This window comes from Trachemys scripta, chromosome 12 (assembly GCF_013100865.1).
Source record: "Trachemys scripta elegans isolate TJP31775 chromosome 12, CAS_Tse_1.0, whole genome shotgun sequence".
In the NCBI taxonomy this organism is placed as follows: Eukaryota; Metazoa; Chordata; order Testudines; family Emydidae; genus Trachemys; species Trachemys scripta.
Genome location: NC_048309.1, coordinates 36,883,574 through 36,898,296, shown reverse-complemented (window position 1 = coordinate 36,898,296; position 14,723 = coordinate 36,883,574). Strand labels below are relative to the sequence as shown.

At 45.0% G+C, this 14,723-nt stretch overlaps 1 protein-coding gene across 1 annotated transcript; it reads right to left on the bottom strand.

The window, feature by feature from the left end:
- Positions 1-9,347: 9,347 nt before the first annotated feature.
- On the bottom strand, positions 9,348-10,280 carry LOC117885915 (olfactory receptor 13G1-like). The gene has a single exon (XM_034787475.1). It carries the CDS (start codon positions 10,278-10,280, stop codon positions 9,348-9,350), a length of 933 nt encoding a protein of 310 aa, XP_034643366.1.
- Positions 10,281-14,723: the final 4,443 nt, after the last annotated feature.

Sequence of the window (14,723 nt, the reverse complement as noted above, 5' to 3'; positions counted from 1 at the left end):
GGATGTAGGATGGGTAGTGGAGGTGGCTCTTAGTCTGAGTATGGAGTTCCAGCTCCAACTCTGATGAAGACTCCTCCTGAGGAAACCATGGTGGAGCGGTACCCTTCGCTTCTGCCGGTCAGTGTCCAGCATTCAATGCCAGATCGAAGAAATATTCACTGATGACGGGAGGGCTGGTTTGCCTCTGGTCGGTACCGAAGGCCCCAGTGCCTGGTATGATCTCAGGACCCCACCTCCCTTTTCTATGACACACTTGCCGGAGCCACTGGTTGTCCCATCAGTGTTGGCGCACTAGGAGTGTCAATAGGTCTCTGGCTGCTGCAAAAGCCTTTAAGGTGCAAGACACCGTGATCCCGCTAGTGCCACAATGATGCCCCCGGGTCACTGGATGCTCCTGCACCAAACTCAACTGCACCTGCGAACAGGGCAGAGTCTATAATGCTGCTAGTGGCCCGAGAGTGGAGGAGTGGCTCGAGACAGGTCACACTCCACTGCACTCCCTTTGTTTGTCTTTCCTCAGAATCAGGGGGCATCCCCCCTCAGACCATTGCTTCTTGTGCTTCTTTTTTGGTACTGGAGATGGAGAAAAGTGCTAAGAAACAGAGTGCTGAAAGGTTGCTTCGCACCAAAGCTGAGATGCTTGATGCTGAGTCTGACCAGCTTGGCTCTGATGCCTGTCTAAGTGTGGCTTCCTTTAGGATAGACCTTAGTCTAGCCTCATCCTTCCTTGTACAAGGCTTCAAGTCCCAGCAGATCTGGCAATGCGCTTTCCAGTGAGCCTCTCCCAGGTACTTTAGACAACTAGAGTGTGGGTTGCTCACCAGCAGAGGCTTGACACAGGAGGCGCAGGCTTTGAAGCCTGGGGACTGGGGCGAAGGAAGCCCCTCCAGGCCAAGAGAGGGGGTCTAACTATATACACTATCACTGTTGCCACTATGTACACCACTACTAGAAACTAAGACTAAATATAACTAAACTAGAGAATAACCACTAAATGAATGCCTTGCCTAAGCAAAAGGAGTTGTTTGAGTGACCGTCACAAGCAGTAAGAAGATACTGAGAAGGTGCAGGGCCAGCTGGGCTCCTTATATCAGTCCTTGAGTGTTTGGCACCAGAAGGTGCTAGAACTGGCCCAAAAGATGCCACTAGGGGGAAAGTCTCTTGCGACAGTGCACCCGGTACACACACACCTAACGTGGAATGGACGTGAGCAAGCACTTGAAGAAGAATCAACATTGACAGTCGAGCAAGCACCTCAGACTCCACTTTTAAAACTCTTTGGTACAAGGTTTCTGAACCTGCAGATTTAAAATGTCTAACATTATTAGCTGCTGTTTAGCATCCTCTTGAGATACTAGTGGAATGGCAAGATAATTTTCATCATGATATGATGCTATTACATAATCTTTTTTTCTCCAAAGAAAGCACAGAAATATTTTTGAACTTTTCTTCTTTCTCTGTGTTATGAAGTGGGGATTTTCCCTTGTATGTTGTATGTGAGTTTTACTGTCTTGCATGAATACTGTGTGTGCCTCATTTTCCCTATGTGCTGCACCAATACCTTGTGGTGGGAATAGGGGTGTGTGACATTGGCTGAGACCTCTGGGGCAGATGAAGCTGCTCCAGGTGCCTGCACATATGCTATGACCTGTGGCCTTCATAACCTGAGACCCAGGATGGGGATGCAACCAGGTGATGACCAGGTGACTGCCCAGGAAGCGAGACAAAGAGAAGGAGGAGGAGCAACAGGGGTGTCTGAGGTTGGATTGCAGGTAGCTGGGCAGTCTTCTTGGGGGACTGGAAGACAGGAGTCCAGGGCGTCTGGCTCAGGACTCCCCAGGATGGACTTGGCTGAAAGTCACTGATTTCCATGATAACAAGCTCTGTTCTATGTTGTGTTCCTGTTGACTAATAAGCCTTCTATTTTACAATGTTGGCCGAGAATAACTGCTGACTGTGGAGTTGGGGTGCAGGGCCCTCTGGCTTCCCCAGGAGCTCCACCCAGGCAGACTCACTGTGGGAAGCGCACGGTGTGGAAGGGGATGCTGAATGTTCTGAGGTCAGACCCAGGAAGGTCGAAGCTGTGTAAGCTTCTTGCCCTGGTGACAGTATGCTCAGAGAGAGGAGGCATACTCCCCCCAGAGTCCTGCCTGGCTTTACACAGAGTAGTTTAAAGCATCGCCCCAGTGACTCCATGGAAAATGGTGTCAGAAGCGGGACAAACTGCACCCAGTGGACAGAGCATCCTGTAATAAGTGACTGGGGAGCAGTAAAATGAAGGGGGAGTAGCAAGAGACAGGTATGCTGAAGGCTCAGAGATGTGCGGTTCCAGGAGGCAGAGGCGCCTACGGCTTAACCCAGAGAGAAAGTGGACCCCCGAGAAGGGCTGTCAAACTGAAGGGGTTCCTCCCACGGATCGTGGGGAGCTGAGAGAGTTGTGAGTCCATGACCACTTGGGAACAGCATGGAGATGGCCTTTAACCATCTCCTTAAGAAGAATATTGTAGAGCTGTGCAGAGAGATAGGGCTGCACACTGGCATGCTCATGAAGGCACAGCTGATTGCTCAGTTGGAAGAGGAGGATCACTCTAAGGAGCCAGTTCCTGACGCAGCTGGGGCTGTGAGAGAGGCTGGGAGCAGTTGGGTGTCCTGGAGACCCGTGTCTCTGACCAGTAGGGGGTCTCCACTGGGTTCCCTGTTGGTGGATCTGAGACGGATGGAATTGGAGCTGAGATTGAAGGAGTCAGAAGACCATGAGAGACAGGGAAGGCATGAAGCAGAATAGCAGGAGAGACAGTGGCAGCATGAACTGGCCATGGCTGAGCTGAGAGGTATAAGGACCCATCCAGGGAATACAGGCCCTGCTTCTGTAATGGCCGAGGATTTGAATTTGAATCCAGGGAACTAATCGGTGGAGACTGAAGCAGTCAGTGAAAATGCAAATGACCTGGCTAGAAGGGGGCAAGTGCTGCTAAGCTCCAGATACCTGCTTGTCTGTAACCAGAGCCCTGGAGCTGAGTGGGACAGAGAGATAGTTCCCACCCCCCTGCACACAGGGGATGTGGTTCACCCTGTCTCTGAAGTGGTGAGCAAAGCAGCAGACTCACTGCCTGCCCTCACTGGGACAGTAGGGGCAAAGCTGGGCCCAGGGGAATCAGAGACCCCAGCTGAGTGTGGGGAACCACAGCCATGGCGGGACAGCTGCCAACCAGGGCTGCTTTTTCCAGAGGTGTAAAAGGCCCAGGATAAGGGTAAAGCAGCCTTGAGACACCTGTCTGTCATAGAGGAGCCTTTTCAGAAGGTGGCCCTGGACTTGGTCATGGACGAATGGGTGGGGAAGGCCTCCCCTGATGGAGAATCAGTGGTGACTTTCCAGGAAAAGGTGACTGAGTTCATGGGTCTGGCCAGGGAGAACCTAGCTGGGGCCCAAGGGAGGCAGAATGTCTGGGACAACCATTCAGCCTATGACACCGGGGACCAGGTGCGGCTTCTCATCCCGGTGAGGAAGAATAAGCTGTAAGCTGCCTGGGACGGGCCCTTCAAGGTCATCAAGCAGCTGAATGAAAAGAACGATGTAGTGGAATTGCCCAACCGGCCTCAGAGCCACCGAGGGGACCAGGTCAACATGATGGAGTCGTACTGTGACCATGTGTAGCCAATGGGAGAAGGGGGAAGATCCCTTGCTGAGTCTCTTCCCTGAGACAGGAGCTGGCCCCTTGCTGGAATCATTTCCCCTCTCTGACCAGCTAACCCTTGCCCAGCAGGCAGAGATCAGACAGATGGTGCATTTGTACCAACAGGTGTTTTCCAACCAGCCTGAGCTCACTAACCGAGCTGTCCACTGGGTGGAGATGTGAGTTGGCCCTCCCATCAGGTGTTCCCTATTCAGAGTAACTGGGAACACAGCCCAGGCCCTGGAGGGAGAGGTCTAAGACATGCTGGCTTTAGGAGTGATCCAGCCATCCATCAGCCCAGGGGCCTCTCCCATGGTGCTGGTCCCAAGGAAAGATGGGTCGATCTGATTCTGTGTGGCCTATTGGAAGCTCAATGCCATCATCATGTCTGATGCCTGCCCATACCTAGACCTGGTGAGATCCTAGACAAGTTGTGGGGGACTCTGTACCCCATGGCCAGGGATCTTACCAAAGGCTCCTGGCAGGTGCCTTTAGATCCAGATGCCAGGTTGAAACCTGCTTTTGTAACCCCTTTGGGGCTGTACAAATCCCTGGTCCTACCTTTTGGCCTCAAGGAGGCGCCAGTCTGCCAGTGCCAGTGGGATCAGTTACTGAGGAGGATGGAGAATTGTACCCTAGCAGACATTGATGATATTTTTGTCATTAGCTAGACCTGGGGGAACCATGTGTCCTTGGTGAAGAGGAGGCTGGGTTGCCTCCAGGATGAAGGGCTGACTGTAAAAGCTGGGAAGTGCAAGGTGGGGATGGCAGAGGTGTCCTACCTGGGCCACAAGATGGGGAGAGGCTGCATAAAGCCGGCCAAGGTGGGGGAGATCAGAGACTGGCCTGCTTCCCAGACTAAGAAACAGGCCCAGGCCTTGATTGGGATGGCAGGGCACTACCGGAGGTTTGTGCCCCACTTTACCTCTATATCAGCTCCCATCACTGAGAAGCCAGACAAGCTGGTCTGGACCAGGCAGTGCCAGAGGGCTCTCTGCATGCTGAAGGAGGATCTGGTCAAAGGCCCGGTGCTGGGAAACCCAGACTTTGACAAGACCTTTATGGTCTTCACCTATCCCTCAGACACAGGGCTGGGTGTGGTGCCAATGCACAGTGATGCAAAGGAGAAGAAACACCCCATCATGTACCTGAGTAGAAAGCTGCTGCCCTGGGAGAAGAGCTATTCAGCCATAGAGAAGGAATGCCTGGCCCTGGGGTGCTTAAAAGGCTGCAGCCAGATCTATTTGGACGGTGCTTCACTGTGTGCACTGACCACGCGCCCTGCCGTGGCTACACCAGATGCAAGGGGCCAATGTCAAGCTCCTGAGGTTGTCTCTTTCCCTCCCGGAGTATGAGATGGAGGTGGTCCAGGTTAAGGGGAGTGCAAATGTTATAGCTGATGCTTTGTCCCAGAGAAGGGGGCCTGAACTTCCACAGGCCACTGACTAAAGTGACCCCGCTCAGTTCGGTCTCAAAGGGGGGAGAGATGGAATGAAGTGGGGATTTTCCCTTGTTATGTTGTATATGAGTTTTACTGTTGAACCTATGTGAGTTTTACTGTTTTGCATGATTGCTGTGTGTGCCTCAGTTTCCCTGTGTGCTGCACCAATACCTCAGTGGTGGGAATGGGGGTGTGTGTCTTCGGCTGAGACCTCTAGGGCAGGTGAAGCTGCTCCAATTGCCTGCACATATGCTATGACCCGTGCCCTTCATAACCTGAGACCCAGGAGGGGGATGCAACCAGGTGATGACCAGCTGACTGCCCGGGAAACATGACAAAGAGAAGGAGGAGGAGCAACAGTGTCTGAGGTTGGATTGCAGGTAGCTGGGCAGTCTTCTTCGGGGACTGGAAGAGAGGGAGTTCAGGGCATCTGGCCCTAGACTCCCCAAGATGGACTTGGCTGAAAGTCACTGATTTCCATGCTAAAAAGCTCTGTTCTATGCTGTGTTCTTGTCAACTAATCTTCTATTTTACAACGCTGGCTGAGAGTCAAGTCTGACTGTGGAGTTGGGGTGCAGGGCCCTCTGGCTTCCCCAGGAGCCCCACCTGAGCAGACTCGCTGCAGGAAGCGCACGGTGTGGAAGGGGCTACTGAATGCTCCGAGGTCAGACCCAGGAAGATCAAAGCTGTGTAAGCTTCTTGCCCTGGAGACAGTATGCTCAGATAGAGGAGGCTCCCCCAGAGTCCTGCCTGGCTTCATACGGAGTAGTTCCAGAGCATCGCCCCAGTGACTCCATGACGCTCTGCATTATTATTGATAATTCTAACATCTCCATCTAGTAATGGACAAATACCTTTGTCAGGATTCTTTTTGTTTCCAATATACTTTAAAATCTCCTTTTTATCTTCCCCTAGCTTTGCAGGGCATAGTTTTCTTCTTGAATCTCATTGCTTCCTATTAGTTTTCTACTATTCCTAACTTGTCATTGATATGTGCGACTATCAACTTCCCCTTTCTTCTATTTGTTTTCTCTGTGTGTACAAGGTTTTATAGCTGAAGATGGTACTGCATCTGAGCCACATAAAATAGTGTGAGGGTTTTCACTGGCCTAGTCCATGACATAATCTAGTGAGTAATTTCCCAATCACTTTTGGGTGCTGTGACGCAAAAACTATGGTTCAAGCCCATCTCTGCAGAGATAGAGTGGAGCCTGCATAGGCTGAGAGGCAAATGTTTTCATTGCCTGTGGGCAGAGGAATCAGCAAAAATTTTCTCAGTGTAAGTGAGACTTAGACTAAATAGACTCATTTAGCCAAATAGTATATTCACAGATTCATGGATTATAAAGCTAGAAAGGACCATTAATCTAACCTGACCTCATGAATAAGAAAATCCATGGAATTTTGCTGACTTATGTTTGAACTAGAAAGGATCCTTTAGAAGAATACATCTCATCTCGATTTTAAAATTGCCACTGAGGAAGAGTCCACAAAACCATCTACTAAATGGATCTAAATTGATCGAGAACTGCATTGGTGCAAAACAGGCATAGCTCCATAGAAACCAATGAACCAGAGGCCTGTACTGTAGGTGTTGGAAGCAACAAAAAATGAAATCATCCTGCTAATAAAAATTGCTTATGAAAATCAGTAAAAGTGGAACACAACTTGACTGGTGCAAACTGGCTTGTTGAAGTGAAAGGAACTGTACTAAATAGTCTCCAAGGTTCCTGGTAAATTCAGGGCTTGTCTTAGAAACAAGTCAAAAGATTCCAGAAATGGGTGGAAATGTTTACAGTTGAAATCACCAAAATAACTGGTGAATATTGATGGGATGAGGCTGCCGCACCTTGATTCGTGTCAAACACTGAACAGTTTATATACATTTTTCCTAGCTACTAACATCTATGTTTGTTAAATCTACTTGGATGGGACAACCTACGGCTCATGGCAGGCCCAGTTCTGTTGCAGTTTGTTGTAAGGACCAATCGCATTGCAGATTGTGTAAGGACCAATAGCTTATGTCCTCATCTTACCGACATTTCCATCTTATCAGTTCAGTGTTCTCTCTTATCTCAACTAGCCCCAAAACATATGTTCACAGTGTAACCTTGCACTCAAATCAAGCCATATACAAGTTTACTAATGCCCAGAAAGATCTATGTCTCCACATTGTTTCTTCCATTTTGCTATTTGTCTTTTGTCTAGTAACACTCTGGCTTAGCTTCTATGGCAGCTCCACCCTTTAGTATGGTGCTGAATGTCTGTGACCAGAAAGGCATCTAAAAGCAACCCTTGAAACAGCATAACCCTGCTACTAGTTTTCCAGGTTTCAGTGTGAGTGATCAGACTGTGTGCTGGGCCGATGTTTCTCTAGCACAGTGGTTTTTAACCTGGGGTGCCCACACCCTCTGGGGCTGCGAGATACCCTTTCTGGGGGTGCGAGACATGCCAGATTTTTTAGAAGGGAAATCATCGAAAACACAAATTAAGCACAGGGACATACATAAGTACAACTACTTTGTTTCATCAAACCTGTGTATTTATTAACATTATACATTTTTTAGCGATTACTGTAATATACAAACAAAAATATATATCTAGATTTAAAGAACTGACTTCCTTCAACGATTTTTGATAAACGGTGCGAGAACATATTTTGAGAACCAAAGGGGTGCAGGCTGCAGTAGAGGTTAAGAACCACTGCTCTAGCGTGAGGTTGCAAGTGTGAGTCAGCAAAAGGGACAGAAGCTGCATTCTCTCTTTGCTGACCTTTTCTCTCTCCTTTGATGTGTGTTGCCCTTCTTTTAGGATCAGACTCTAACAAGAACAAAAACAGCTCAAGAGCATCAAAATTAATGTTTTCTCTTTTCTTCCCAAAAAAGGAAAGCTAAGACCATCTTTAATAGCATTTAACTCCCTCCCATAAACAAAAGATTTCCATATGAAAGATTCTATACAGCTAAAAGGAAAGAGGAAAGGATATTGTTGCAATGAAATCCTTATTTAATACATTATTTTAAATATACCTGAACTCTTTTTGTTTGTATGTTTCTTTTTTCTGAGAATTCTATAAAAGGTTAAAAAGATATGTAATGATGGTGATTATCATAGGAGTAAACAGCGATAACTGAACATGAAACCCTTGACCTCATTGAATGGTATATTATTGTAAGAGTGAATAACGTTTTCATTAATATCTTATTTATTACTGAGATTGAGACATTGCCTTGTCAACAGAACAGGTCTTTTGGGGGAAAAAATCAAATTTCTCATTTTGAAAGTGTATCATTACAGTTAGATAACAATGTATTCCGATAAAAATTTTATTAAAAAACTCTCACCTGAATCTGACACATGGCCAGGATACCTGTAGATCTCAAGAGATATGAGATTGAAAATTTTGTGGGTTTTTATGTCTCACAAGAAATTAGAGGAGAGAGAAAGTCAGTTTTATTTTGCTATCCTACTTACTCATTGAGGAATAGAACAGAATATTCTGATTCAGTGACACTGCACACAAAGTAACTTGCTGAACAATGGGCCAGTTTTCTCTGTATATTGAAGTATCTAGTGTGATTTTCAAAAGCATCAGGACATTTAACGTCCATTGAAACCAATGAGTTTTAGGTGCGTAGAGGATTTCAAAAATCCCACTAGGTACCTAAATATCTTTAAAATTCTGACCAAATGTACCTTAGTCCAGCTAGCATAACTCAACATGTCACAACTGCTGTCAATGGGGCCTGATCCCCAGATGTGTAAATCAATGATATCAATGCGATGCATTCCTGCCACTGTAAAATGTAGTAGTTCCATTGAATTTAATGTACCGTAATGTAAATTTATGTCTATTGAGGTCCATAGATTTGTCCCAATTTACACCAACTGAGGACCTGGCTTAGAAGGAGCAATGGAGATAAGAATAAGGTTAACTCTGTGAAAAATTCCTATTTTAGAACATAAGAACAGCCATACTGGGTCAGACCAAAGGTCCAGCTAGCACAGTATCCTGTCTTCCGACAGTGGTCAGTGCCAGGTGCCCGAGAGGGAATAAACAGAACAGGTAATCATCAAGTGATCCATCCCCTGTCTCTCATTCCCAGCTTCTGGCAAACAGAGGCTAGGGACACCATTCTTGCCCATCCTGGCTAATAGCCATTGATGGACCTATCCTCCATGAATGTATCTAGTTCTTTTTTGAACCCTGTTATGGTCTTTTTTTTATGGCCCTATTTTATGGTGATAGGAAATATTTTCAGGACAGCCACTTTGACCTCTTTATTGCGCAGACTGTAGATGAGAGGGTTCAGGGTGGGAGTCACTAGCATATACATTATGGCCGCCAGCCTGTTGTTATCCAGAGTGTTACTGGAGGTTGGCCGGATGTAGGTGTAGAAGATGGAGGAGTAGTACAAGGTGACCACAAGCAGGTGGGAGGAGCAGGTGGAGAAGGCTTTCTGCTTCCCTTTGGAGCTCTGGATTTTCAGGATGGTGATGATGATGAAGATATAGGACATGAGGGTCAGCAGGAAGTTCCCCATGGCCAGGCAAATGTCTGCCATATAGACCATAATTTCGTTGAGGTAGGTGGAGCTGCAGGAAAGTGCCAGCGTCGTTGGAAATTCGCAAAAGAAGTGCTGGATGAGGTTGGGTCCACAAAAATCTAAGCTCAACATGAGCAATGTGTTCACCAATGAATTGAAGACACCCACAGCCCAGACACCAGCTGCTAAACTGATGCTAATTCTCCTGCTCATCAGATTGACATAGCGCAAGGGGTGGCAGATAGCTACATACCGGTCATAAGACATGACAGTGAGGAGCACAAGCTCTGTCCCTGCTGAGAAAGTGAAGAAAAAGAGCTGGGTCATGCAGCCATCAAAGGAGATGGTTCTTTTCTCCTGCATCAGGTTTTCCAGCATTTTGGGCAGAACCGAGGAAGTGCACAGAATGTCAACCATGGCCAAATTGGCAATGAGGAAGTACATGGGGGTGTGGAGAGGTGGGTGGAAGATAATAGCCACAATGATCAGGGAATTGCCCATGATGACAACTATATAAATGCATAGGAATAGTGCAAAAAAGAAGCCCTGGTGGTGAGGATGGTCGAAGAGGCCCAGCATGATGAATTCAGTCACCCTGCTACGGTTACTGGGGTCCATTGCTTGAGTGTTCCTTCTGTAGGAACAAAGATAAAAGTTGCTGTCAGGTGTTGTATCAGAAATTACAGCAATATGGTGACTGAAGAATCTAGAATGACTGAGAGACAGACAGATAGAAATCTTTTTTTACTTTAGACATTTCACACAACATGAACAAATTTAGCTATATTAAAATATGTTAGCACAATAATCTGTCTCAGCTACTAAATCTACATTTGCCTGATATTTGATTCAAGGAGGGAAAAATAACACTCAAATAGAGGTGTGTGAAGTCATTGGGAATGTTTCCATCAATGGCATGAGTTAGGAGTTCACAATATAATCATAAACATCATTCATACACCAGTAAACTTATTATTAACCAAGATTCTACTTTCTAAATGAATTTATCAAAATCAATCTGTTGCAATATAGGATGCTGTTAGTGTGTGTGATGTATACCACACATCTAATACAAAACATAATAATATGTTTATTTCTGTAGAATCAAGGTGCACAAAAAATTGACTGGAATCGCCTTTAAGGGGCCCTTGTTTAAATGAGAAAAAGCTCCATTGCAGTGAATGTGGATGATTCCCCACTCACTGGATTTCTCTGTTATACAACTAGCATAAATTAGAGGGGAATTGTACCTCTAAAATTTGACTTTTATGATAAGCCACATGGCAATATGTTGCTTCATTATTAGGAGTATCATTCACATGATTTGACAAATACTCTATATTGTATTATAATTAGGTCTCCCTTTACTGTCTTCAGACTTCTCTAATCTTATTACTACTTTACGACTTCTGCTGATTTTCCTCTTGTTCCTACTGTAGGAAATCAGGAGTATCTCCTTTGAAGTTAAGGGAGTTATTGAATTGTAGAAATGATGAAAATGAGAAGACCATCAGGGTAAACAAATCAAACTTATCATGAGATCATATTAAACTAATTTATCTTATTTCATATTAGAGTACTTTTTAAAGAAATTGTCACCCTTCATATCACATTTCCAATGTGATTACAAATTTTTCAGGGCACAGACAATAGGTGGGGAATCTTCCACTGTTTCTATTAACGTTACAACATTATCTGCATTGACTTTAGACTCAGCTACAATTACAGGAACTCCACTGATGTATGTGAATTTACATTAGATTTGTATTGGTCAAATTCAGATCAAAATATGGTCAAAGATTAATAAAAAGAGTGGTGGAAATGAGTATTCCTTCAAAGCATATTTAGCCAAACTGAAAAAATTACAACAAACCACATGAATGAAATTAATCACTCAATTCTCATCAAATTTGACTGGGTGTTGATGCCTAACTGTCTTAGAAAATTTGAAATACGAGCCTAAAAATGTCAGAAAATTCCATTTAGAATTTTGAGCAAGCTAACAAGCAAGAGGAATATTCTTACCTTTCATTCAATCTTCCAATACAACGAACAAATCTGGAGTTTCAGTACAGACTCCGAGTGAGTTATGACCTATGGAAGACAATTTTTTTCATATATAGTAGCCTTCCGTAGGGAGATCGTCCATCCCATGTGAATCTGGGCAAGAGTTCACTCTCAAACAAGGCCTCCAAGGAGAAGGAAAATGGCAGTTATGTCAATCAACACAAATAAAGTTTCTAGATTAAGTTGACAAAATTCCTCTTGATGTTAGGCCCTGAGTTTTCGAGGAGAAAACATTGTTATCACCAAGGTATTTCTTTCTGAACATAGTGCTACCAGTAGAGATAGATTCTGTATTCATCAGTCATGTTGAGTAAATAAATTCTTGGGGTAAAGTCCTGGTCCCATTCATGGGAGTCACCAGGAAGGTTGACCTTGGCTTCAATGGGGCCTGGATGTCACCCTTAGACTTCTTCTACTATCAATGATCTTTAGTCCACATAGAATGATCAGAGCTGATTCGCCATGGTAAAGGCCTCCAACATCTTCACTAATACAGTGGATAGGCCAACTTCTGATAACATTGAGTATTGTCTTACTTCTCCATTAGTCCTGTGACGTCAATAGGACAGATGTTAAGCTGATGTCAATCTGCTTCATTCCCTCAAAGTCAACAGGCCAGATTGCCAACTGGTGTAAATCAAACAACACCTTCAAAATAAATAGAGCAAACCAGCAAAGCTCCACTGATTTGGCTCTATTGCATAACAATTAGGGATTCAATGGAGCTACATCAGTGTTACTGTATGCAGAGCCTTAAGATAGTGCAGCTGTTGAGATGTTCATGAGAGCCAAATTTGGTTTACAGAATAATCCTATGTAGGAAAGAAAACCCATTCTGAGTTTCAGATCAGACAGAGTTTTTTCAGGGGTGGCAGTGACAAAGGAGGAAATCTTTTAACTTGTATAGACCCCATTGCATCCAAGCAGTTAAGGTCATGCTTGACTCAGTTTATGAGTCATCTCCTGGACTTCCATGGACCACTCAGGTTCTTAAAGAGAAGGGCCATAAATATCATATTCTTATATTAGGGCCATAAATATCATCCATAGTTATAGTGTCATCATACTTATGGAAACCCTTTGTGTCTGTAGTCAGTTGTTGGCTGCGTGTGTGTTCTCTCAGTGTGCTGCACCATACAGCAGACTTCGACTGAACTGCCCAAAAGAACACAGACTTAGTTCTGTAGGAAAGGCACTCGGCCAGGTTTATTGTCAAGAAAGCACGGTAATAGCACCTGGCAGATACTGCGGGGATACTAAGACATGTATACCCGTTACAGTGGACTCAGCTCAGTGAGTGGCGGGACCTTCCTTTCCCCACTCAGCTGGACAGAGACATACCCTCTGTGATCCTCCTTTTATGCACTGATAGAAACAAGTTACGTATTGCCCCTCTGAGTATTTACCAGCCTTTGCCTTTTACATTACATGCTAGTTCAATCACAACATCTCTCCATCACTCTGTCATTCTGGTACTTTATTTTTAGGAGGGGTCAGTGTGTCTCTGTTATCTTTGGGGAGTGTGCATATACCATCCTTGGCATCAGGGTGTTCTGGTACCAACCTTCTGGAATGTGTTTGTGTGAGTGTTCTGTGCCTAACACTAATTAGGAATGTGTGTGTTTTTGCAATACCAGCCCTGTTCTTGCCAGGTTCTGTCAACTTGCAAGCAGGCAAGTTTTATATCCAGGCCTGACTTCTCCTCACAGCCTCACATTTGCTAACTTTGCTTTATATCAGCAGGGCCTGACTGCTACTTTAGTTCAGGCCTCAGGCCTTGTAGCAGGCCTCTAATAACAGGCCTCATGTTTATCCTAAGCAAAATGGATCTTTATTTAAAAATGACTGTCATAACTGTAAAGGGAAGGGTAACAGCCCTCCTGTGTACAGTACTATAAAATCCCTCCTGGCCAGAGACTCCAAAATCCTTTTATCTGTAAAGGGTTAAGAAGTTCAGGTAACCTGGCTGACCCCTGGGACCAAATAAGGGAACAAGATACTTTCAAATCTTGGTGGGGGAAAGGCTTTTATTTGTGCTCTTTGTTTTGGGGGTGCTTCGCTCTTGGGACTGAGAGGGACCAGACATCAATCCAGGTTTTCCAAATCTTTCTGAACAAGTCTCTCATGTTTCCAACTTGTAAGTAAACAGCCAGGCAAGGCGTGTTAGTTTTTATCTTTGTTTTCTCAAATTGTAAATGTACCTTTTTGCTAGAGTGTTTATCTCTGTTTGCTGTACCTTTGAACCTAAGGCTAGAGGGGATTCCTCTGGGCTCTTTAAGTTTGATTACCCTGTAAAGTTAGTTTCCATCCTGATTTTACAGAGATGTTTTTTACCTTTTTCTTTAATTAAAAGCCTTCTTTTTAAGAACCTGATTGATTTTTCCTTGTTTTAGATCCAAGGGGGTTGGATCTTGATCCATCAGGAGTTGGTGGGAGAAAGGAGGGGGGGATGGTTAATTTCTCCTTGTTTTAAGATCCAAGGGGGTTTGGATCTGTATTCACCAGGAAATTGATGAAGAGTCTCTCAAGGCTACCCAGGGAAGGGAATTAGCACTCTGGGAATGGTGGCAGCGGACCAGATCTAAACTGGTAGTTAAGCTTAGAAGTTTTCATGCAGGCCCCCACATTTGTACCCTAAAGTTGAGAGTGGGGAAGCAGCCTTGACATGGTGGCAGAGCGCTGGGATCATTTTAAACCAAAAGCCAGTAAGATTTTTTTTCTCCTTTCTAGCTGCTTAGAAAGCAGAGCTGAAGGTAGATGCATATCTTATCTCTCCTTGCCTGAAGGCAGAGGTGTTAAGTTTTTTTAACAAGGGTCTTTGTTAAGAGAAGGATTCAAGCACTGAGCAAACAGCTGGCAAAAGGAATTTACAAAATGAATTGTTTTTTTTTTTTTTTTTTTCTTTCTACCTCTCGGGGATAGCTAGTTAAAAAGTCTCTGTTGCCTGAGATGAGTGCATCCCAGTTTCATTGAACTGCAGAGGGGGTGGGACCT